Here is a 26514-nt window from a genome sequence, read left to right as displayed (position 1 = left end):
ATGAAAACGTAAGTTCTTTGCTTTGACCTGGGTAAATCATTATGCTGCCACATTAAGCTAAGACCAACTGATTTCTCAGAGGCTGTCCAGGTACACACACAATTAAAATGCATAGCAATGTGTCTAAAAAAGGACACAGATAGAAAAAATGGATAGTTTTAGTGCCATCACCTTTAGTACGATCTGTTACTTCCAACACCAGATGATTTCATGGGACGCATTTGGAAAACTTTAATAATTGCACAGGACTGCGAAGCCATGGTATAAATAAGTAAACTGAGTCATTAACAGTATAAATGTAGTTTTAATTAAAAGAAAATACAGAAAACTCAAAGAGAATATTTACATCAATTACATATTTTATTGAAAAACAATTTAAAATAGATACATTATTTTTTTTAAAAAATGTTGTTAGTAAAATACTGAACTTTTCATATAAGGATCATTTACATTTTACTCACTCTTACCAAAGTGGCACCTTCATTTTCCTAAATACTTTGCTTAAGAGTAGGGTCTCTAGTGCCCTCTGGTGAAACTTCATGAGGTTGGGTGTCCAAGAAAGTAATTCAGGTCTCACAGCTCAGAACTGAAGTTAAATAGCAGAATTACTGTCTATTCATATTTGACAATTGTGATCTGATACCTTTATCTCCTCAGGAAAAGTGTTCCTCCCACTGACACTCAGCCAAGCTCATAGCAAAAATCTCTTCTTCCTAGATTTTCACCGTCACTGTCTTTCTTTTATTTATCAATTACAGTTGACATTCAATATTGTTTATATTCATTTTATATTTTATAACCAAAGCACAATGGTTGGACATTTGTATAATTTACAAAGCAACTCCCAATTAGTCTAGCACCCATCTGACACCATACATAGTTACTACAATATTACTGACTCCTGCGCTATATTTTATATTCCCTTGACTATTTCATAACCACCAGTTTATACTTCTTAATCCCTTCACCTTTCTCACACTGTCCCCCAGCCTCCCTCCCATTTGATCATCAGTGTCTTCTTTAAAAATAGACAAACAAACAAAAATCCTTCTCATTACAAATGGGGGAGATAATGTACGAATTTCTCTAGGTAATTTAGGTTATAATCCAGACCAAAAAAACAAAAAAGGTTAATAGGTCAGCAAAAATTACAAAGCTTAGCATGAAAGAAAGGCTTTTTTCGTGGTCCCTGATTCTTCACCCTTTATAACAATGGATAACAACACTCTAGTCAACTCTGCCTACAGTTTTTGGAAGAAGATGACCTTTGTCTCAGATTTCAGAAAGCAGACTCATTACAGGTGAGAGCCACCTCTAAAAGTAAACATCAACAAAGTCTAAGTTCATTCTCCAGACCAAATACTTTGGACTTTAGGTTCTTCAGTTCTCCTTGTATCTTATGTGCCCGTCTATTGCTGTCACGGACTTCACACAGAATGGCAAGATCTTGGTTTGCCCGGGCATTAAATGTTGCCTAGAGTTTTGGAAAAAAAGAAGAAATGATTACAGCATACTCCAGGGGAGAGAAATCGGTCATAAAGACCAGGCTACCCTGGCTCCTTTTATGAGACTTTTGGTATACAAATTAATTCAATCCTTAGTTTGTTTAGTGACTAAAAGGAAAATGGAGAGTAAAATTACAGCAGATAGCATGAGACTCTGCTTTCCAGCACAACAGTAAAGGAGCCTTGAGATAAAGATCAATAAACAATGGGTAAAAAGAAGAGACCGATATAAACATTACTGGTAAATTTACCAAAGTATGAAAGAAAGCATCTCTTCTTTTCAATAATCAACTTTGTTTGGACACAGTGATCATTCAGGATACAGAAATAACTGGTTAAAACTCTTTAAGAAGGCTCTTGAGGCAACTTTGATTCTAAATAAAGCTGTGTCTGATAGGGAAAACATTTATTTCTCAATTATTCACTTTCTCTATTTGTAAAACAGACACATTCTTTTCATCTGTTCTTAAATTGGGATAAAAATTTCTAAGTTTAGCTTAGATGGTAGTATAACGATGTAGTCAATTATTTCAGCCTATTTTTGTCTTCCTTCTAGCTGTACTCGTTAAATTGATTTTAGTGAGGCTTAAAGGATGGTGATCCATTAGTACCTACCATCAGGGAAACAGAACATATTTCTTCTGAGGAGCCTCACCTGCACCACTTTTCTCCCTTTTAGTAATTTAGAATCAGCAATTACCTTATAGAGCATTTGCTCCAAGTCTTTCATTTTCTGCCGGAGAACCTTAATATCTGTCTTAAAGCCTTCCACTTCCAAGATACGCCGATTCTCCAAGGCCTGATAGCGTTTTGTCATTACCTGTAAACGCTTCCCCATCTTGTTAGAGCGATCCTAAATGTAAGGAAATGGGAAGGCATTTATGAAGACGAGGGAAGTATTCCCCAAGCCATCTGACTTCTCACTCCATCATAAGAAGCAGAGAACTTTGTACCTTGAAGATCTCTCTCCTCACTCCCTCTTCCTCACGAATTCGGGCAAGTTGATCTTCTAGGGAAATGCACTGCTCTTGGTACATATTAGACAGCTTTTTCTCTTGTGCTAACTTGTCCTTTAGGGACTGCAGGTTAAAAGAGAAAAAAATAATAGTTCTATACCTTAGGTAATTCAAATAACATTTAGGTAAAGAAAGGAAAGAAAGGATTTCCAGAAGTGCAAAATGAGTTAAGGAACGAGGAACTTTGTAGAACAAGAGGATTCCCTTAATCTTTTTCTAAAATGTACAAAGTAGAAATTCTTTAAAATAAATATTTTTGGCTCTGGGAAGAGTAAATAATAGAGGTCAGAACTGTTCCAAGTAAGATATAAAAATACAGTCGGTGCTTACTTCAGCAGCTCATATACTAAAAACTGGAGCCATACAGAGAAGATTAGCATGGCCCCTATACGAGGATGACAAGCAAATCTGTGAAGCGTTCCATTAAAAAAAAAAAAACGTCGGCTCTATATCCCCAGGTTCCACATCCACAGATTCAACCAAGGGACAAAAACATTCCAAAAAAAAGTTATGTTGTTACTGACATGTGCCATGTATTTAGGCCTACCGAACATGTACAGGCTTTCTTTTTCTTGTCATTATTCCCTAAATGATACAGTAATAACAACTATTTACATACTATTTACATTGTATTAAGTATTATAAATAGAGATGATTTAAAGTATATGGGAGGATAGGCACAGGTTATATACAAATACTATGCCATTTTATATAAGCGACTTGGGCATCCATGGATTTTTGTGTCTGCAGGGACCAATCCCCTGTAGATACTGTATATGTTTGCGGCACATTTCTAAAGTTCTTCTTTAGAAAGAAAGAAACATCAAGAACAGCATTTATTATACATGTTCCACTGAGCAGCCAGAATGATCTTTGAAAACCTAAATCAGATCACATTACTTCCTTACATACAGACTCGGGGGAAGAGCATTCCAGGCAGAGGGAAGAGCAAGTTTAAAGGCCCTGGAATATGTTCAAGGAAAAGGAAGGATGTTGTGGTTGTAGAGAAATAAGCAAAGAGGAAGAGGTATACAAAGAGATTAGAGGGGCAGGCAACAGCCAACCACGGAGGGCCACCTCTCCAACCTCATTGGATATTACTTCCTCCTTGAGCATTCTCCAGGGCCTTTAAACTTGCTCTTCCCTAGGTCTGTATGGCAAGCTCCCATTTTTCAGGTCTCAGTAAAAACACCAGACTTAGGAAGGAGAGTATCCTTGTGCTTCTCTACAAAAGTAGACTTCCAATAGCTACATATAATCTTCAAATAATCCTTTTAATTCCTTAATATCACTTTTTTATAATCTATTATTTTCTTGGTTATTAATGTTTCTGTTCTTTCCCAGCCATTAAGATGTAAATGCCATGAAGGCAGACCTGGTCTAGCTTATTTATTGCTGTAGCTCCAGAGCCTAGGCCACAGAAGGAGTGCAATCAATATTTGTTAAATTAATGAATAAATGAATGAATCAATCAATAGTTGAAAACATACAATTTCTGTAAGATATACGGAAACTACCTTAATATATTCATTTTCCTTGTGATGACTCTCATGAACTGGCCAAACTTTTCCAATTTTATCTTCTTTCTTCTTACACTGTACTCTGTATTGCTTAATCTTTGACATTAATTGATCCTTTTCAAGCATCCAGGATTTCTCCTTATTTTGGTTTTCAAATCTGAGTTGCAAAAAGTCTTTTGTGCTCTCATAGAGCAGTTCCTGGGTGTGATGGAGACTATAAAAGAGTACAAATGTGGACATGAAGATGCATAAAAAGCATATATGATACATAATTATACAAACAAAGGGAAGATATAGGTTCTTTTAAAAATGTACAATACATAAATTCTGTAAAATATTAGCAGTTTAAAAAAAAAATGCTTAATCTGATCACTGGCAATCTGACATGTTTTACTAGACAAAGTGTAATGATCCATGTTCATTGGTTCACAGATTGGTCTTTACAGGTATTTTCCCAAATGATAATTTCAGGTTATAGAATTAGAAGGGATACAGAAATATTTACATATAGCGTGCATAAACATGGACTATTCCCAGGCACTGGACTTTACAGTAAAGCACTGATTTATTGTTTTCTGATTAAAGGTTAACAGAAGTTCTAAGATGTCAAAAACAGCTTTGCTTTTGTTTATGCTGTGCTCCACATGAAAACTGCCCAATATCAAATCTTGTCTTTTTAAGATCAACTTCCTCTCAAAGTCATCTCAATAACTTTAGCCCATTTAATTTCTCCATTCTCTGAAATTCCTCATCAGTTTAAATCTATACTTTATGTTATATAATTCAACACTTGCTTATATACTATGTCATGTTCTAACTGTCAATATACATGTTTTCCAACCTGAGTGAAAGCATATACTTATTTATCATCTATTTTTGTCCTTCTACCAGCAGATTGTCAAGGACAGTACCAATTACCGAACACATACAAAGAACTAGATTCCTGCTGACTACTAAGATTTAAGTATACACCAATGATGTTTCTATCTTCAACACAGAATATCTTTAGAAGTAAACAACCCATCGGTTTAACATCAATACCTAAAAAAATACTGGATCAAATAATCGAACTACTTGCAAAGAGTATTAAATACTGGGAGACAATCACTGTAGCTTTCCACTGAAAAAATGTCACCTCCACTCAGTTCTTTTCATGAGTAATAGGGTACACATGTAAGAGGAAAATAATAGTATAATGCCAGACACAAAGTAGAACAACTGTCAGATGACAAAATATATATATATTTATATTTATTTATTCAGGTATATGTGTGTGTGTATAAGGACGAAGAGAATGATTCAGTTACCACAAGGATCTCTCTTGCTTTCAATGAGTTATTTTACTCTCTCTTACATTATGGTCTCAATTACAAACTGGGAAAGTATGGTCTTGTTAATATACAAATGGTTTGAAAGGAAAGTGACACCCAAAGGTCAATCACTAGTGGCCTTGGATTTCATGATATAATAGAAGGAACTGGTCATGTGCTCATATATGGAGATGATGCTAAACTGGGATAGTTATTAATATCCTGGAAGACAAATATAAAATTACAAATTACTGTGACAATTAAAAAGTACTGTTCCTTTAAAAAAAAAACAATTAAAATCCAAAGAAAAGTGAAGGTGCTATGCATGAACAACAAAATAACTAAAATAAAAATGATGATGGAGAAGTACTGGCCAAATGTAAACGTATTACACTATATTAAAAGAAATAGAGCCTAAAAGGGCCAGTGGATTTTCTAGCCTGCACTGGTCAGAAATTTTGAGTATCATATTCAAATTTAATCACATTTTAAGTGGAAGAAAAGACACTAGAAAAGTTAGAGATGACAAAAAAACAATAAAGGGATAAAGAATGTAACATGAAAAAATATTTTAAATGTAGTATGTTTAATGTAGAAAAGAGATAGTAAGATGTAACTAGATACAGATCACCAAATATTCAACAGATGTTTATAGTGTGCCTATTATGCACACAGGGCAGAAAAGTGGCTAGGGCAAGACCCTGGGGGAATGAAGACATAATTACAATAGGTGGTGATAAGTGCCATCATAGAGGCATACTAATCATTATGGGACTGTAGAGGGAAAATTTAACTCTGCCTAGGGAAGTGTTCGGAGAAGAAGTGACATCGCATAGCAAGGTACCTGCCCTATAAATAAAAGATATTATTAAGTCTGGCTGAAGGACAAGGTGAACTACACAAGAGAAAAAGAAGATTGAATGGTTAATTTGGTGCCAGATGAAGTTCCTAATAATTCAGGTATCAGGAGTTTATCATAAGTTTATCAATGTTTCTAAACAGTTGATAAATCCTAATGGAGGACCTAAGTCATAATAGTGAGGAAGACTATAGAATACAAAGGAATCAGTGAGAAAGAACGTTTATATTATTGCAACAATTTAAACAAGAATATAGCTTGAACGAATATAGTAAGAATAAGAGGGCAGAGAATAGATTTGAGAGGCTTCTCAGGCTTGCACTTGATAGGGTTTGGAATCAGAGAATAAGAGTGGAGAGTTGAAGATAATCCTCAAGCCTGGGAAACTGGATTGATGTGATATCATTAAACTAAATGGGAAAAACAATGAAACAGTAGGTTTAAGATGAGGGAAAGGGGTGCTTGTTGGGAAAGAAAAACAGTTTGGTTTCAATCATGGTCAATTTGAGGTGTTCGAACATATTCAACTAAAGATATCTTTATAGAACAGGTCTGGCCACTGGACAAAAAGGCTGAGGAGAATTAGATAGGAAGAACCAAAAAAGACAGGTGTTGCAGAAATCAAGGGAGATGAATTTCAAAAAGGGAGTGATCAGAGGCACCAAATACGCAGAAACATACAATTACAATGAAGACTGTAAAGAGAAAACTGGGCAGAGAAATTAAGAACTTGGTAATGGCCTTAGAAAGGTAATGTTTAATAAAATGATGGGATGAAATCACACTGAAAGATGAGGAAAGGCAGGCAAGTAAGGAACAAAAACAGTTGAGTACAGAGAGTTTGCATTTTTTGCACAGGTATGTAAAAGTCAAAGTCTTCCATACTTACGAAGGGCCAAACGAAGGAAAAGGTCCCACTATATTGAGTCAGATAACATACCAGTGGATAAAAGAACATTTCTTAACCACTAAGGGCAAGCTAAAACACTAACGTAGGTTAAATAGAGCATGTGAAATACCCACTAGCTCTTCAAGAAAATAAACAACAGCATTCCTGAAAAGCCTGGACACCCTCCTACGTAGAGGCAGGGTGTCTAATGAAGACAATTTTTTCAAGGTCCGTTTCAGTTCCATAACCTTATGTTGCTAAAAGTATAGGACTGTTAACTTTTCAGCCTCTCAGAAAAATTTTAACTCTGTTAGGTATGGCCTTTCTTGAACACTCACTTTTTGGTAAGCTCTTTGATTTTGTCCTGATTTCTCTGGTGATGAACTTGTATTTCCTCAATGCGAATCCGTCTATCTTCCATGAGCCCTTCAACTTGCTCTCTAGAAAGTTTGGTCTGTTCTTCCAGCTGAGCCTGCAGTGCTTCCACCTAGATAGGCCAAAAAGGATGAGGTACCCACTCCTGCCCTGCTTCCACTTATTCCTTACATCTAAAAGTGAGCCCTTCTCCAGAAAAAATCTAAAAAACAAAAAACCCACAAAACAAACAAACAAGCATAGCAGCAAAACAAATAGAAAAGCCTCAACCGTACTCCTCTTTATTTAGTGTCTTATAAATGAGGTCAGGCTACACAAGAGCAGACTCTATTCACACTAAGCAAAGCATTTATATCACACAAAGAAAGCCAGAAAATCCAGTTTCCCCTACCCTAAGATCCTCACCTCTGTAATACCTCCCATTTTGGACTTTAGGACTGTCTTCCTTTTAAGATTCTCTAGCTGCATAGAAATTGAATGACTCTTTTCTTCATTTTTTTAATTTAAAAAGTGAAGCAAAATGAGTATAATGTAATTTCTTCTTTGAGTCTGGCTGTCATGACTCCAAAGAGATGCTGGCCAAAGGTAGGAACTGTCATGCAAATCAATAGAGCCTCCCTGATAAAGATAGGAACTGGAGTGAAAAATCCTAGTTGCAAATGATAGACAATTACCAAGTGGTAAGAAGATAACTCATTACTTTCCTAGACTTAGATCACGTGCACTAAACTAATATACCCCTAAAGGTTAATCTATCAGCACAGACAACTGCAACTCTCTGTATCCCTTAGGCCAACCACAAAGGGAATTATTACTGTATGATTTATTGGTTAAGGTTTAGCATATAAACTGAATGAACGAAGTTTCAGAATAGCATCTCTAGAACAGCTGAATACAGAATAATGGTTTTAAAATATAAACTTCTATAAATTAGGAATAACCTCAATTTTCTTAATCACATGATGCCTCAAAGTAACATGTGTGTGAAGAGATACTTATGGGATAATGAAAGTATGTTACACAAAGCTAAACTCTTGGATAGAAACTGTTTTGGTCTGCCAAAATAAATTCTTTACCTGTAGGATAAGTGTTTGTATATCTCTTTGGTATTGCTCAGAACTTTCTTCCTTCTCTCTCAGTGCTGGTTTTCTTTTGCTTATTTTAGAATCTAAAAGAGAAAGCAAAACTGAATGAAGACCTTTACTTAGCTTTTCTTTCTGCTATTCAAATATCAGCATTACCTTTGCAGAGTTCAGTTTCATTTACCTATGTATGAAGGAAAGGAAGTAAAAGGAAAACACACAATAATTATAGTGCTAATTTTTCAAATAGGAATCGCTATAAGAAAACTCTGCCAGGATGTCACCTGGATGATGATATCTTTCTTAAGAATAAACCACTAAATTTTCCTTTGGAGTTGTGCCTATTTTCTTTGTAAAGTATTATTTAATCAGAAAGAGTAAGAAATAAGAAAAACTAAACCTAAATATTTTGGTTATGATGTATCACACAATTTTTAAAAGACAAAATTATTTTTAAAATAAGCAACACTAAAAGCACAAAACAAAATTTAATTCCTTTGATAATTCAAGAAGTTCATGCTAAGAGAATAGATATTAAAAGTTCTCATCACAAGAAAAAGAAAATTTGTAACTGTGTGTGGTAATGGATGTTAACCAGACTTATTGTGATCATTTCATAACATACAAATATCAAGTCATTATGTTGTACACTTGAAATTAATGTAATGTTATATGTCAATTATATATCAATGAAAGGAAGAAAAAGAAAAAAAGAGAGAGAGAGTTGGGATTTCTATTTAAAAAAAGAGAGGTAAAGTCTACGGCCAGGCTACCCTGAACAAGCCCGATCCCATCTGATCTCGGAAGCCAAGCAGGGTTGGGCCTGGATAGTACTTGGATGGGAGATCACCTAGGAAGACCAGGTGCTGTAGACATAAAAAATAAAAAAATAAGGGATCGTAAGCTGACAAGGTCCTTGCAATCTGTGAGGTCAATCAAAGGTTGCCTTGCCTAAAACAAACAAACAAACAAACAGAGGTAAGATGACTGAGGCTTAGAAATGCTAAGTAATACTCTGATTCCTAAGTTGTCCAAATTTCTTTTATGACTTATCACTGTAAGCATGTTAATTATATATATTTTTTATTTCCATTTCATTAAAATATCATGGGAAGGTTAAAAAGAAAAAAACTCAGTAAGATCTTAGACTACAAGAGGCATCATTATCAACATTTTTACTGTGTAATAGGAAAATTTTTCTAATTATTTGCACTGTTTTTGAATTCTGCATCAATGAGAATTTATAATATGGTTGGTACCTGCTCTGAAAGTTGAAGCTTCATTCTGATCACATACACCCATTGCCTGGATAGTCTTTTGAAAAATGCTGACCTGAAAAAGCAAAAAGTAGGTATGGAAGTAGCCTTCTTGTAAATGTAATGTTTCACTTTTTAGCTTTACTATCACAGAGCAAACACTTTTCATAAATTAAATTGGTCAAAATTGATGTAATCATTATAGGAAAGGCATACATATGGGATCAAAGTAGACAAAGTAACAAAATGGATAAAATCCAGTGTTAGTGATATAAATTAAAAAACTGAAATTTCAGGGGGATGGCTCCATAGTGTAGTGGTTAGCACATCTGCTTTACACGCAGAAGGTCCTGGGTTCGCACCCCAGGTGGAGCCACAGATCATACCCTGGGTGCGCCAGGCCCCAGATGCACGCTGCGTATGGGACAAGACACCTCACCTTCAGAGATCCAGTTCTTAAGGGGAAATGGCAACATTCCTTGGGTCAGGGGTGGAAGTGGAGGGTGGGGACAGAATTAAAGAAGGGGAAAAAAAATAAAAATAAAAAATAAAACTTCAGGGTAATTTAGCAATATCTGCTGGAAAAAAAAGTAGCCTTTAGGAAAGTAATGGAAACAGATGCATACACATGTAGATATATGTGAAGATGCTTACTGAGCCACTGTTTACAGAAGTGAAAAAATGGAAATAGTACATACACATAAATATTTCTATATGAATGAAAAAAAGTTTTATTTTTGGGGTACAGATTATGGGAGACTACCACTTTTATATGATAGATTTCTGTGTGTTTATTTTTAATAAAAACCATGCATTACTTTTGTAATCAGTATACACAAAGATTAAAAAAGAAATGAGTATTGAAACTTGCTCCCACATTGTCTGTTTCTGCTTTCCTCTCTAATCTCATCCAAAACATCTGCTCCTCTGTGCGTTAGGTTTCCAAGTGGTAAAATGGGTAAACAATGCTGCTTCTCAAGGATTTTGAAGAAAAAGAATAAAAACATAAAGCTCTTCAAAATTACAGAAAATGCTTTGAAAACTCAGGTAGACAGACATGGGAGTATGATAGCTAATGCTCCTTCTCACTTCTTTAGCAAGCACCAAAATTGCTGATTATGGACCTTAGCCTGTGTTTTGTAAAAGCCACATTTACCACGCTATCTATACCAAAGATTACTTACTTTGTTGGGAGGCTCCTTATAAAAATAGGTCACTTCTCCAGTGTCTGTTCCCACAAGAGCCAAGAGATTCTGAATCTTTTTCTTGTCTTCTAGCTCCCTGCAATTCTCAGAGTAAGCACACATTGTGTCCAGAATAAATAAATTTTTCTGTTTAAAGGTTTGCCCTTCTTATTTTCAAAACAATAACCTCAAATTAAAATTGAATAGGACTTATCTAGACCTTAAATCTAATTTTTAAAACGTTAAGTACTTACATTTAGGAATTCAGAGAGAAGGGGCCAGAAACTAATTTCTTGGTTGGTTCTAGAAAAGTAGTGGATGTTAGGGTATACTGCTCAGGTGCTTGTCTTCAGGACTGATGGGTTCATTCTCTCAACTGCCAGCAATGTTGCAAGCTGATGGCTCACAGTTGAATCTCTCTCCAGAACTGCCATCACTCGAGAGGGACTGCCTTACATAATTATATGCCCAAGATAAGCCTGCATCCAGTGCCTGGTTAATGAGAGGTACCAAAGCCAAATCCTCTTGCCTCAATTCAGGATATTTCTGAAAGGCCATCCCAACTTTAGGACGCCCTGTGGCCTTGGTTGAATCTGGTTGTAATTAAATCACAGTTCAACTTTTGCCCAATCAGACTTTCCTTATTCTCTCATAGGTATTTATTCCTGAGAGCACTCCCCTATAAACCTCCTGCCAAGTAAATCTCCATTGCAGTGTCTGTTTCCCAGGGAACCCGACTAAGACGACTGATATCAGAAATGAACCAAGGAAGCAAACTCTAAAATGAGATTTCAGAGCTTGTGATATTAAGATGATTTATAGAATAATGTTCTTAGCAGCAATACAGATTGGGGGACGGGGTCAACAGGGTATAGCTTAAACAATTAAATCAAAGATGGAGGGAAGTTGAGTGCTGTGTCCTATACAAAATCGTGATCTCTGACACATTTTCCACACCTCAGTTTTAGGACCCAGAGACTATTATCTAAAGGAGGAATTGGGTCTCCCAGGAGGTAGGACCTGGTGACACCACAGCAAGTGTACATGGTAATGATTACTCCAGTTCTTCCCCAAAGGATCTATGGCCAGTTATTCAAGTAATAATATACCAGGGAAAAGGAAATACCCAGGCATTTCAAAGATTACTAGATATATGGTCTGAGTTGACACTGGTACCTGATGGCCTAAAGTATTATCATGGCACTGGGGTATATGGGAACCATGTAATAAATGAAGTTTTGGTCCAGGTCCAGCTCACAATGGGTGCACTGGATCCAGACCCAACCAGTGGTCATTTCCTCTACCTCCAAATGAATAACTGAAATGAACATATTTGATAGTTGGCAAAACTTACAAATTGGTTTCTTGACTTCTGGGTAAAGTTAAGTGGAATCCTCTGAAACTGCCCCTCCCTATCCCAGCCAAGATGGTAAATAAAGACCTAAAAGATGCAGAGGTGGAGGTCTCCATAAGGTCTCCATTTCATTCACAAGTACAACCTATGCAGACCAGATGGATAACAGTAGACTACTAGCAAGTAGGTCCCAACTTCAGTCACTGTGTCAGATGTAGTATTTTTGTTAGAGCGGATTAAATTGGTCTTGAGTACATTAAACTAATGTGTTCCTGTCCATTCATAACAGGACCACAAGCAGTTCTAATTTATGTAGGGTGAACAACAGTATACTTTCATAGTCTTTCTCTAGGATCATGTTAATTTTTCTGCTATCAAACTTCTACCAAATCAGTCTGAAGGGACCAGGATCTGGCCATTCCACAGATCACACTAGTTCACTATTGATGATATCATGTTAAATCAAAATGGACAAACAGAAAATGACAAGTGCATTAGGACCTTTGGTAAGATACATGTGCACCAGAGGGTTGGAAGTAAAACTTACAAAGCACATCAGTGAAGACATTCCCTTCAAAGTAAAGAACAGATTATTGCCATTTCACGCCTACCATCACCAAGAAGGAAACATAATGCTGAGAAGGACTCTTCAGGTTCTGGAGACAACATTCTCCATACTATAGAATGCTGTTCTGACCCATATATCAAGTGACACAAAAAGTGAACTTTCAGTGTGGCCAAGAGTTGAAAAGTTCTGCATTAGGTCAAAGCTGACGCTATTAAGGAGACTGAATCAGTAATCAAAAACCTCCTGATGAAGAAAATCCCTGGACCTGATGGCTTCACTGGTAAATTACACCAGACATTTAAAGAAGGACTAACAGCAATCATTCTCCAAAATTAAAAAGACAGCACTTCCCAATTCATTCTCTGAGGCCAGTATTGCCCCGATACCAAAGCCAGATAAAGACATTATAAGAAAACTACTACAGACCAATATCCCTTATGAATACTGATGCAAAAATCCTCAATACTAGCAAACTAAATTCAGCAGCATAAGACAAAGATTATACACTACGATTAGGCTGGAATGCAAGCATAGTTCAACATATGAAAATTGATCAATGTAATAAACCACATTAACAGAATAAAGGAAAAAAAACATACAATCATAAATTAACACAGAAAATTCATTTGACAACATTCAACACCCTTTTAAATATAAAAACTCAACAAACTAGGAACAGAAAGAAACAACCTTCACAAAATAAAAGCCATGTATGAAAAAACCCACAGCAAACTCAATGATGAAAGACAAAATGTTTTCCTCCAAGATCAAAAACAAGACAAGGATGCCCATTTTCACAACTTCTATTTAACGTAGTATTGGAAGTACTAGCCAGAGCAAGTAGCAAGAAAAAGAAAGACATGCAAATTGGAAAGAAGTAAAATTATCTTTGTTCGCGGATGACATGATCTTATATGTAGAAAACCGTAAGGTTTCCACAAATAAACAAAAAACAATGCCACAAAACACAACTCTTAGAACTGGTAAGTGAATTCAGCAAAGTAGGAGAACACAAATTCAACATGCAGAAATCAGCTGCATTTTTATAAACTAACAATAAACAATCCAAAAGAAAATTAAGAAAATAATTCAATTTATAATAGCATCAAAAAGAATAAAGTACTTAAGAATTAACCAAGGAAGTCAAAGATCTGTACACTGAAAATACTGCTGAAAGAAATTAAAGAACACATAAATAAATGGAAAAACATCCTGTGTCCAAGGACTGGAAGACTTAATATTAAGATATCGATATTACCCAAAGCAATCTACAGATTCAGTGCAATTCCTATCAAATTCTCAATGACATTTTTTGCAGAAATAAAAAAAATCCATCCTAAAATTCATATGTAATCTCAGGAGATTCCAAATAAAGCAATCTTGAAAAAGAAGAAAGCTGGAGAACTCACTTTATGACTTCAAAACGTACTACAAAGTTATAGTAATCAAAATAGTGTGATACTGGCATAATGACAGACATGTAGACCAAAGGAATAGAGAGCCCAGAAATATGTCGTGCATATTTGGTCAAATGATTTTCAATTTTCAATGGCGAAAAGACAGTCTTTTCAACAAATAGGGTTGGGAAAACTGGATATCCATATGCAAAAGAATGAAGCTGCACCCTTAGCTAACACCATACACTCAAAATAGATCAAAGAATTAAATGTAAGAACTAAAATTATAAAACTCTTAGAAAACAGTGATATTGGAGGCAATGATTTCTTGAATATGACACCAAAAGCAGAAGCAACGAAAGAAAAAATATTAAAACTGGACCTTATGAAAATTAAAAACTTTTGTGCATCAAAGTAAAATGAAACCCTCAGAATGGGAGAAAACATTTGCAAATCACTTACCTGATAAGGGATTAATATGCAAAATACACAAAGAACTCTTAAAACAAAACAACAAAAAACAACCCAATTCGAAAATGGGTAAAGGACTTCAATAGATATTTTTCTACAGATATGCAAATGACCAATAAGCATGTGAAAAATGCTTAATATCACTAGGGCAATGCAAATCAAAACAACGAGATACTACTTCACACTCATTATGATGGCTATTATTAAAAAAAATAGAAAAAAGTGTTGATGTACATAGGAAGAAACTGAAACCCTTGTGCATTGCTGGTGGAAATAAAAAATGGTGTGGCCAGTGTGGAGAACAGTATCGTGGTTCCCCAACAAAATTAAACATAGAACTAGCATTTGATCTGCAATTCCATTTTGGGTAAATACACAAAAGAGTTGAAAGCAGGAACTCAACAGGTATTTGTAAACCAACATTCATAGCAGTGTTATTCACAATAGCTAGCAAGTGGAAACAACTCAAATGTCCATGAACAGATGAATGGATAAATAAAATGTGGTATATTCATACAATGAAATATTATTTAGCCTTAAAAAGAACGAAATTCCAAAACATGCAACATGGATGAACCTTGAAAACGTAATGCTAAGTGAAATAAGCCAGGCACAAAAAGACAAATACTGTATAATTCCAGTTATGTGAGGTTCCTAGAATAGTCAGACACATAGAAACAAAGTAGAATAGTGGTTACCAAGGGCTAAGAGGAGGAGGGGTTATTGTTTAATGGGTACAAAGTTTCTGTACAGGATAATGAAAAAAGTTCTAGAAATGTATAGGGGTACGGCGGCATAAAAATGTGAATATACTTAATGCCATCAACTAATACACTTAAAATGATTAAAATAGTAAATTTTAATGTTAAGTATATTTTACCACAACTGGGAAAAAAAAAAAAGTATATTATAGTGGATGTTGTGGACACCTATCCTCTGGTTATTGAGTTCTTCTCCAGGAACTGCCTTGGACTGAAAGGGGCTACCTCCTCCAAGCTTATACTCTCTCCCTGGTGGCAGCCTACATCCAATGACTGATCACTGTGGAAGTAAAATGTCTGACTCCTTTGCCTTTGAAAGGCTGTCCTAGCCTCAGAGCTCCCTGTGGGGTTGGCTAAAGCCTCTGTTAACCACTGGATCACAGTTCAAATTCTCCCTCTGCCTAAATCTGCTCATTGATGTTATTCCAGAGAGCCTCCCTACTAACCATCCTGCAAACAAATCTCCAACTCAGAGTCTGCTTCCTGGAGAATACAACCCAAGAGAATTATCACAGAGCAATTTATTTTGTTTGGTGTAATTTAGAAATATAACTATAACATTTCTCTTTTCCTACTTGGTACCTGATTCTCAGTCGGTCATTTTCTGAGTAAAGGCGCAAAACGTGTTCCCGTTCCTGGAAGAGGCAGACCTGCATGTCACTTAGAGCTTTCTGTAATTCAGCAATCTCTTCCTCCCTCTGCTGCAAATCCCATTCTAGTTTGTGCTGGGGGAAAAAAAACATAGTAAAAAAGATAATGAGCTTCACAGAAGTATCTCATTGGATATAAAAGTCAGTTTGTGTAGAAACATTATGAAGAATGGTTTCACTAATACAGAATTCAAATGACAAGTTGTCTACAGATTTGAGTTTAAAAGCTACAAGGTGAGATCGGTATTTGCATATAACGTCAAAGTTCTTATTTTCCTTTTACAGACTAAAGAACCCAGAATGCTATGATTCACCTGTCCTATTCACACTTTTTTTAATGGTTTCTATGTAATAAGTATTATGAAATTTTTGAAAACAAAGATGAAAGGTATGTTTCATATCTAGAGCTAAGGAATTTTGTGGGGAGACATACAAACACTCAAAATAAAATAATTATTTAATGGAGGATCATGCACAGTAAAATAGTATAGCGAGAAAGTAAGGCAGGAGTAAAATCTCTAAAGCCTTTTTGGGAAGTCAGAAACTACCACCAAAAAGCTGAAACTTGAAAGATAAAGACTGCTAGAGACCAGCAGAGGGTGGGTACTCTCAGGAAAGAGAACAATACAGAACCATCAAAGAGTCTTAAATGTTTGGACAACCACAAGTATTTTAGTATTACTGGAGTGAAAAGGGAATGGCAAACTGGATAGGTATGAGACTGGAGGCTGGGATACTGGTTAAGGAGTATATTACAATAATTCAGGTGAGATATAACAAGAATCTGAACTAGTGTTGAGGTAATATGATGAAAATATTGGAATGGATTAAGGGATATTTAGGAAGCAGAATCAACAGGACTTACCAAATGATCGAATGTAGGGGCTGGGCAGAATTGTAGGCAATGATACCATTTACTAAGATAGGAAATAAAGAGAAAGTTAAGAGATAAGAAATGGAGAGAGGGAAAATTGTAGTGGTATATATGTATATGTGGATAGAGTAGAAAAAGGGAGATTAGTTCAGATATGCAAATAATAACATGGAACTCAGGAGAAAAATGAGTCAACATTAGTTATTTTGTATGTCATCATCCCCTATGAAGTAGTATAGATAAAAATGAGATCATTTATGGTGGAATCTGGAAGAACTTTGCCATTTAAGACTAAGGAAGGGGAACTGTTAACGGTGACTGAGAACTGGTCAAAGAGGTGAGATAAAAACTGCAGGGGGAAAATGACAGAAATCAAGGAAGAAAGTTTTCAGAAAGCAGAGGTCAACAGTGACAAACACTGCAAAGGTCACAAAAAGAAGAGATCATTTTGGCAAATGGGTATTGGAGACTATAGACGAAGAGTTTAGTGGAACAATGAGGAAAGAGACTAAACTGCAGTCAGAGTCATGAGTGAGTGATAAAGCCAAACTATTTCAGAAATGGGGCTGGGAAGAGAGCCATCTATGTAAGAGAGTAGACAGAGGAGGAAGTACAGCTCAAGAACTATGTGTATGTGTTTTAAGTCAGGAAAGACTTAAGCATATTTTTATACAGTACTAAGGAGAAAAAGCCTATGTTAAGCAAGAGGTTAAAAATAGAACACAAAAAGAAGAGAGATGATGAAGGGTTTCTTAGGAGGAAAAAGGGATGTGGGCCAGGGAGAGGGTTGGATCAATTCAGCATGAAGAGGCAGAGACATCTTATTCCTAAAGCAATAAGGAGATGGATATAGATATAGGCAACTGTGTGTAGATGGGCAGGAAGAGAGTTCATCCAGGATAGCTGGTATTTCCTCTGTGAACTAGGAAGCAAGACTGCCTGATGAGAGAGGGCTAAGAAGGGCTTGCAGGGTGGAGGAGAGTAGGGAAGGTATGGCATGGATGTAGAGGGAGAAGGAACCTACCAGGAAATTGCTGTGTAGTGATTGAGGATACACATGAATTTGTTTATCATGAATTTATTCTGTATCAATCTGTTACCTTTCTAGGACAGTGGTTCTCAAATAGTGGCCATTTGCCTACACCCCAGGAGAAATTTGGCAATGTCTACAGACACTTTTGATGGTCACAACTGGGGGTGGGAGGTGCGGTGTGAGCTACTGATATCTTGTAAGTAGAGCCCAAGGACACTGCTAAACATCCTACAATTCACAGGACAGTCCCCACAACACAGAATTACCAAGACCAAACTGTTAGTAGTGCCAAGGTTGAGAAACTCTGCTCCAGGAGAATAGGATTCAATTATAGCTAGGGTTTTTGCTATGCAACTGGAGCAAAAGACTAAGGGGTCATGTGCAGGCCATACAGTTATGACTGAAGTGAAACATGATGAGATTCAGATTAGAAGGGAAGGACACTATGTCAGAAGTTGACATGCAACACTTAGAAAACCGAAAAGTCAAGGAGCCATGAAGGTAATAATGAAGTTAAATGAAGTTAGATATAAGGGTATGAAAGAACTAAAAGTATGAGACTGAGATGTAAGAGTTTAAGATTTTAGAGGTGCAGCAGTTTCAGGGAGATTATGATCCAATGAGGGACTCAAAGGGAAGATAGCTGGGCTGGTGTAGAAAGGAATTGAAAAGAATGTTTTTAATAAAATATCTGCTTGTGATACAAGCTGGAACTTCTAGATCTTTTCTCAATAATGAACAGACTTAATCGGAGTCCTAAAAGGGCATGCATCATTTCTTTTGCACCTGTCCTTCACAAGTTTCTTTGTACAGTTCCAGTTTCTTCAATAAGTCCTCATTTTCTGCCTCACACTCAGCCATCTTCTTCTGATAATATTCCAGAAGCTCCTGAGAAGGGAAGAGGATGGCCAGACGATCTTCAATGGAGGGCAAGGGAGTTGATTCCACTGACTCTGAGAAAGATACTCCCTTCCACCTGCTGGAACCACTGAAGCCACAGGCAGCACCATGTTTGGGGACAGTTGTCGGCCTATGTGAAATTAGAAAGGACATATTCATTAAACTGCCAAACGTTTATGAGGTATTATAATTTCTTACATAATAAGGGGTTTATATTCTTACAAAGTGCTTATAATTAAGGTGCTCATAAGCCTTGAAAGTTCGATGTTACAGGTTAGTGAATAATCTTATGAACTGCTTCCCAAGTATTAAAAGTTTAAAGCTGAATTCAGAATACATGTAGAGAATAAAAAGGTCATTTTAAATATAAAGTAAGAAGATAGTAACAAAACGTAATACCATTAAGACATATAGTAACAGGAATACTTATACACTGCTGGTGAAGTGTAAATTGGTGAAACTAGAGTAAATTGGCAGAATCTAGTAAAATTGCAATTCCTCATCCTAGAGAAACTCATGTACCTATATACGAGATGACACATAACATTCATAGTAACATTTGTAATAAAAACAGTAAACCTTCTAAACGTCTATCCAATAGCATAATGGATAAACTGTGGCAGGTCCATATAATAGAATATTTTCAAAGTTATCAGAAACTATGAATTAGAGATACACGTATAAATACAAATCTATCATTCAAACAATAGTAAATGGGAAAATGTATAGAGATGCATATATAAACGATATTACCATTTAAGATTGAAACCTGCAAAATGAAACAGCTTGTTTTTAGGGATAGGTATATACAAAGTGGCAAAATTATTAAAGAAGGGAATGATAAGAGTCAAGATTAGAAAATATAGCCTAGTTACTGACCGCACAACCATATCTGATCCTAATCTCTAGCACTGGAGACATCTGAATTACAAAGACCAAGACTAGACAAGATCTAAGGCTAATCAAAGGCTGGACAAAAAGTTTTTTCCTTTGTTTGCTTTTAGCAAATAACAGACTCAAGCTAAAACAATGAAAGTTAGAAAATAAATAATGTAGAAGTGAAGAAACCCTTATATGAAAATCAATCCATTTTGGCTAAGTGCCTACAATTTAAAATGTAACAAAATAGAGTGGAGAAACTTTATACCAGAAGCCAAGAGTTGTAGTTAATAAAGGTTATGGTCAGCACTTTGAATAAGTGAGCATGTGTAGAAGAGATATTAAAATGTACTTTCAGCTTTCATGAAGGAAAAGTCTAATATTTTCCAAATCATTAAAAGCTTGTGACAGAAACAACTATTTCTCCTGATGTTTCATGTTTTCAAAGGGGTTGCCTTACAACTCTGGGAAATAGGTTAGTAGGTGAACTAAGAGGTATTTGAGACTGTGCAGATGAGACTTGTGGCAATGAGTATGAGAAAGATGTGTCACGCAGCAAGGGGATGGCAGAACAGAATTAGTCCCCTATATATGTTGGTTGTTTCCTCTGTAATCCAGGGTGCACTGACACTATACTAGGCCCACTCAGACTGGCTGGATTATGGTACTGTTGTGAGATTCTTGAACAGAAAGAAGGGATACCGAGGCTATAAGGAGGAAGCAGCATTTACTGATGCTGGCACTGGCTCAGCGGATTCTTATCCGAAGGCTGAGCCCCGATTGTAACATAATGGGCAGTTTTATACAGTCTTGTCATTCTTACACAGCTACAGATATAAGGAGGAACACTGATTGGTTGGCAAGCTATGAGAAAACTGATGTTAGCCAGAGAGTCCTTGGAAAGAGGGGGCAGTCAGGAACGAACTTGTTAAAGCAGAAAATGACCAGGCAGGGTCAGGCTGCCACAGTATTAACATTTAATATGTCCTAGTTTTTAATCTAAATTCCATATAACAAGAATAGAGGAATGAGTCTAATATATAATATAGTTCAAATCCAGAGTTTGGAAACCCTTCTAGTTCCTAAACTAACTTTCGCTAAGGCTACAGAAGTCTTGATTCTTTAACAACTCAAAAAATAAGCAAATGTCTTACTTTCTGCAGACAGGGGTATGTGTCGGCGTAAAGTTCATGCTGTCTTTTTCACACCTGTCAAATACACAAAAATTCAGAATGAGAGGTCAGGAACAGTGAGAACATAGACTAGTTCTCTAACATCATTACGTGCCTCCTGGTGAGAATGTGTTTTAAAATGTAATACAATTCTTTAAAGTAGTTCCAAATCCTTAAGATCTGACTTTTGAGTTTTCAGTAAGGTATTCTCATTATTTTCAATAAAATCAGAATAGCAATTAATAATTGGATGGATAAGCAGAGACAGAAGAAAAGCCTCCTGAAATTATAGGAGAGGCAGACACAGTTTCTAATGAGAAATAGTAAGTGGAAATTAAGGTAAAGCAGCGGTCCCCAACCTTATTGGCACCAGGGACCAGGGCTCCTATGAGAATCTAATGCCTGATGATCTGAGGTGGAGCTGAGGCAGTGATGCTAGTGCTGCGGAGTGGCTACAAATACAGCCGAAGCTTTGCTTGCTCACAGGCCACCCATCTCCAGCTATGTGGCCTGGTTCTTAGCAGGCCACTGAACAGTACCAGACTGTGGCCTAGGGGTTGGGGACCTCTGAGGTAGAGGACTCATTATGCAAAATTTAAACTACAAAGCCACCGATATTATCTTTATTTGGTGTGCTGTATCTATTACTTCACCTTAGAGAAAGAGAAAAAAATATTTAAAATCTTTAAAAGATTCTTTCACAATCTCCATTCCAACTGATAAGATAGATCTTGAGTTCCTCTACTTTGAAATCTTCTCATAGAAATTTTTAGGAAGATAAATCTTAAGGAGGGAATACCAAATTAGGTGAGAGAGGGAGAAGGAGGTGGGGAGAGGGAGAGTTTGTTTGTTTGTTTGTTTGAATATATTAACTCTGGGGAAATCTTTCTTATCAAGTATGCTTTGTCAACCCATTCTGATTTTGAGCCAGTCAAGAGATGATGTAATGCTATTCTTGTGGTCTTCTACCAGGTGTATAACTGCTTAGTAGTCAGTCCTTTGGAGAAGAATTTTGTGAAAAGAGATAATCACTATTGTTAATTCTATAACCATTTTCCTACTAGGAACTCCAGAGTGCCTCTCTTCCTCCTCTTTGAAACTCTTCTTCACTTGGCTTCCAGGACATCACATTTCTGGTTTTCCTCCTTCCTCACCGGTTTGGTCATTGATAGTTCTTTACCTTTATCCATACTTATTTCCTTGGGGATCTCATGAAGTCTCATGGTTTTAAATAACATGTACACTCCAATGGTTTTCAAGTCTATACCTTCAATCCTTCCTTTGCCCTCCACTCTAGGGATTTAAAATATTTTAAATCCTCAATATAAATTTAACTCTGTTCAGTATCTTTTTCTTCTACTGGTCAGTCTATCAAATCTAGCTAGAAAATCTGTTACTGCCTCTGTCATTCCATTTGCTTTCTTCTACCAGCCAGTCCTTTAAATATGCCATTTCTCTTCTTATCTTCACCTTTAAAATGACTACCTTCTTCCTTCAAACCCACTTCCTTCTACAAAACTTCTCCAAATTGGGCCAATTTGCCTCTTGTGAAAAATAACCTAGAAAATAAAAATGGTAGTTGGGATGGTATAGTAAGATTACAGGTGACATTTATTAAAAGCTTTATTGAGATATAATTCACATTCCATACAATTCACTCGTTTAAAGTGTACAATTCATAATATTCAGTATATTCACTGACAGGTCCAAAAATCACCAATTGTACATTTTCATCATTTCAAGAAGAAATTCTATGCCTTTTAGTTATCTCCCATGTGCTCCACTGCACCCCAGCTCTAAGCAACCACTAATTTACCTCCTGTTTCTATAACTCGCTCTATTCTGGATTTTCATATGATTGCAATTGTACAGTATGTAGTTTTGTGATTGGCTTCTTGCACTTAGCATGTTTTCAAAGTTCAACCATGCTGTAGCATGTATTAGTACTTTACTCCTTTTTATAGCCAAATTACATTCTACTTTACGAATATGGGTGACATTTTAAAGATAAATATCATTGTACTAAAAACTAAGAGTAACTTGGAACTTTAAAACAGCCTTCTAACAACCTGCAACCTCTCTTCTCCCTGGATTAGACTGTCCTCGCTCCTTCTCCTTTCTATTGTACGTCTACGAAAAGTTGTCTACACTCACATTTGTTTTATAATCTCTAACAATCTGACAACTACAACATCTGAAGTTGCTGTTTTTAGTCAGCAGACATCCAAATTAATAAATTAATTGTTCTTTGGGGTTTCCATCTTCCATCCAACAAGTCACTCCTTGATTTGTATGCCTAGTTTGTCAGTGTTGACCACCCTTTAAAAAATATTGCTTTGTAGTTGAGAGCATGGGCTCTGACTTGGGTTTCAGTCAAAGCTCTGTCCTTTATTAGCTGTGTGACTTCAGGCAAATTATTTAATCTTTCTAAAGTTCGGTTACTTATTAGAAAATGGGGAGAGTAATAGCATATATGTTATAGGTTGGTGTAAGGATTAAATAAAATAATGAATAAAAGTGTTGAGCACAAGTGTCTGACATATAAGCACTTACTACACGGAGATTATTATTTTTACTGAAAATGTTCCCCCTTGGTTCAAAAGGTTCTATCTTCAACTTTCTTTACTACTTTCTTTATCCATTTCTTTGGAAACATCATTATTCCCACTGCTTTTATGACTACCTCTTCATTAAAACACTACCTGGCATAGAGTAAAAAATCACCTGTTGAATGAACAAAGGACATCTCTTTCAATTTCCTGAATTGAATTTCCAATTATGTAATGCCCCACAGGAGCTTGAAATGTTTAAAAAAAAAATCACTTAAGTCACATATTTTTTAGTACTTCAAAGCTAACATTTCCCTAATTTAATACATTGTCTTTTTCACCCAAACATGCTTTCTGACTTTCCTATTTTAGTATTAACATCTTCCAAGCAACCTAGACTTGAAAATTATTTCCTTCTCTTGACCTTCTCATTCAACCATATAAAAATCGTCTATATTCTATCTCAACACTGACCATGCTAATTCGGCATTTCCTTATCTTCTTACCCACTCTACTGTGATGGCTTAATTGTTCTACCCACCCCTGGACCACCTTCTTAAAGATCCTAAAATTCATCAGTAGCTCCTTATAACCTAATGCATTAAATCAAACTCAGCCTAGAGATCACCAATAAAGGACAAACCTATTTCTTCTGCTTTATTTCTCCTCTACTCCCCTAACCATACCCTTGGTTTCCAGATAACTTTCTTTTTTCTTTTTACGCCTACAGCACCAGCTCTTCCTAGGTGGTCTCCCATCCAAGTACTAACCAGGCCCAACCCTGCATAGCTTCCGCTATGGGATGGGATTGAGTGTGTTCAGGGTGGCATGGCCTTGACACCAGATAACTTTCTTGCTTCCACACCTTTGTTCGTCCAACTAGAACACAGCTCCCTCCACTCTCACTAATTTCACTTAATGACATTAAGTCTGCATACAAAAACTCAAATACAATCTCTTTCCTGAGACTCTCCATCCAAAATGATCTATCAAAATGATCTAACTATGCATTTTGAATTGCATTTGCAAGCCTCTATAAGTTAACATTCGAGTTTTGCTATCATTTCTCCCAGGCTAGTGTATGTTCCTTGTAGATGGAAACTGCCTTACTCAAAAGAACAATGCCCTTGCTTATAGATAAATTAATGGTTAGCATATAGCTTCTCTTCCTCCATCTCTGCGATATCCTTGTTTAGGTATTTTTTGTAGCTTGTCTACTGACAATTAACATTTGTTTAGCGCGTTGATAATTTATTATTTTATCCACGCCCACAAGAACTATGAAGTATTTTTATTATCCCTTAATTTTACAAATGAGGAAACTAAGGCTTAATTAGGATAGAGTTCGGTGAAGGAATACTGGAACCCATTTCCAGGACGTCCAAATTCGTACTCTTTTCTCCATTTCATCCCGTTCTTGACTCCTTCATCGCTATAACACCCCACTTCTCCAACACGCCCAAAATCTTTCTCTTTGGAGCCCTCCTAACGACTCCCATATTTCAGGCTCACATCCCTCTCTTCTGCACTACTTCCAGAGTTACTTCTCCGTCACTACACTTTTCCTTTCCAAGGCCCCCTGCCTAGCCCCCTGACCCGAAAGCTGAAACTTTATACTCACGCCACACTAAAGCCACCGAGTCGGATAACCCAACCGAAAAACAAAAAAGTTAAATTAGAGAGCGTCACGGCGCCGCCTGAGCGTGCACGAATTCCTCCAATCGCCCCCAACTTTACTAGGCCCTTTGGACTGCACACCAATAGAAAGGCTATTCACAAGAGACACGCCCCCTCTTCCGTCCTTCCTCTCTCGCGTCTTACCGCGCAGAGATCGCCGGGAAATGTAGTTTTACTTCTGTACGCAGCTCTGGGCGTAGGTGTAACTCAGCTTCAACTCTGTTCGTCCCAGTACTATATTTGAGGTCAACTAACTAGTTCTGGGCACCCCCAAATTATGCTTGCTCAACTACTTTGTTTTCATGAAAAAATGATGCAGAAACGCGATGCATAGTCACGGAAAAGAGCGCAGGATTATTGTGTTGTACAAGCTTATTTCAAGAAGGTGAAAGTCTTTCAATGACCTGGTGTCCTAAGCCAAGACAGGAACTGTGGTTCAATTTGTACAGTCAGAGGATTATGTATATAAATGCTACTACTTTTGTCAGGTAGCAGATACTACTTTCTTTTCCTGAGAGGTGTGAGAAATTGGCTTTAATAATATAAGCTAGTTGAAAACCCAATTGTAGTCTCATCTTTCCCGAGAAGCAAGGTGTCCCAGGAGTAGGAGGAAAGAAACTTCAGTCTCAAGAGCTGCAGCTACTGTTGTGGAAAACCTGGGACTCTTCACTGGTACAAGACCTAAGTATGTCAGAAAGAAACTCACCATGTTCTCCTAAACCTGCCTTTTTCCCTTTTGTGATTTTCTGTTAGTGACCTCAGAATATTCCCAGACACCTTGGCTCAGTATTTCTGCCTCTCTTTCGGCCCCTACCTTTTTTTTGTTTTTTTTTTTTTAACCCATTCATGGTGATCTTATCTTCATATTGGTTCTCAAATATATACCTTCCTATTTATTTCTGCTTCGGGTCTCATTACCTTTCATTCGAACTACTACATTAGGTTTCTACCTAAGGTTTTTCCTCAACTTTTTTCCTTCTCCAATCCATCCTTAAGATGATTATTTTTTTTAAAGCATATTTCTCGGCATGTCACATTCCTGGTCATTAACTTTTGGCCACAGAGTAGAGAATGAAGTCTAGATATTTAAACACTGCCACAGTCTGACCCCACTTATCTCTATTATCATAAATAACTGGTTATTTTCTGAACGTAGCAAGTACTTTTCAGCTTTGCCTCACACTCTTCCTTTCATCTGGATTGACCCTTTCATTAATCGTCACCCATAAAATT

At 36.6% G+C, this 26514-nt stretch overlaps 1 protein-coding gene and 2 non-coding genes across 6 annotated transcripts; 2 read left to right on the top strand and 1 right to left on the bottom strand.

Annotated features, from left to right (window-relative positions):
- Window positions 1-339: 339 nt before the first annotated feature.
- On the bottom strand, window positions 340-25362 carry CCDC77 (coiled-coil domain containing 77). 4 transcript variants are annotated; one of them, XM_039869176.1, is made up of 13 exons: window positions 25226-25342; window positions 22526-22614; window positions 21038-21091; window positions 18891-19134; window positions 16130-16272; window positions 10997-11093; window positions 9816-9888; window positions 8551-8642; window positions 7438-7586; window positions 4039-4255; window positions 2459-2584; window positions 2206-2358; window positions 340-1474 (listed from the first exon to the last, which is right to left on the bottom strand). In XM_039869176.1, the coding sequence occupies exons 3-13, from the start codon at window positions 21073-21075 to the stop codon at window positions 1328-1330; spliced, it is 1479 nt and encodes a 492-aa protein (XP_039725110.1). In that variant the 5' UTR covers window positions 21076-21091; window positions 22526-22614; window positions 25226-25342; the 3' UTR covers window positions 340-1327. The 4 variants fall into 4 exon arrangements, with proteins under 4 accessions (XP_039725110.1, XP_039725111.1, XP_039725109.1 ...); XM_039869177.1 differs by having other exon boundaries at window positions 22541-22614; XM_039869175.1 differs by lacking the exon at window positions 22526-22614 and having other exon boundaries at window positions 25226-25362.
- On the top strand, window positions 2844-2951 carry LOC120607630 (U6 spliceosomal RNA). The gene has a single exon (XR_005654184.1). It is a non-coding gene; the product is annotated as a U6 spliceosomal RNA (small nuclear RNA).
- Window positions 9313-9431, top strand: LOC120607498 (5S ribosomal RNA). The gene has a single exon (XR_005654164.1). It is a non-coding gene; the product is annotated as a 5S ribosomal RNA (ribosomal RNA).
- Window positions 25363-26514: the final 1152 nt, after the last annotated feature.

This window comes from Pteropus medius, unplaced genomic scaffold (genome assembly GCF_902729225.1).
Source record: "Pteropus medius unplaced genomic scaffold, Ma_sr-lr_union100, whole genome shotgun sequence".
Classification (NCBI taxonomy): domain Eukaryota; kingdom Metazoa; phylum Chordata; class Mammalia; order Chiroptera; family Pteropodidae; genus Pteropus; species Pteropus medius.
Note: the sequence above shows the minus strand (reverse complement) of the source record. Positions and strands in the feature narration are given on the sequence as shown.

Bases quoted from the DNA above. Each gene is read 5' to 3' on its own strand.
- CCDC77 (XM_039869175.1), bottom strand. From the start codon at position 21,075: ATGAACTTTACGCCGACACATACCCCTGTCTGCAGAAA. The intron at 9,889-10,996 runs GTAAGTAATCTT...TTGCTTTTTCAG, and splicing joins ATAAGGAGCCTCCCAACAAA to GTCAGCATTTTTCAAAAGAC. The intron at 2,359-2,458 runs GTACAAAGTTCT...CCTTACATTTAG, and splicing joins TGAGGAGAGAGATCTTCAAG to GATCGCTCTAACAAGATGGG.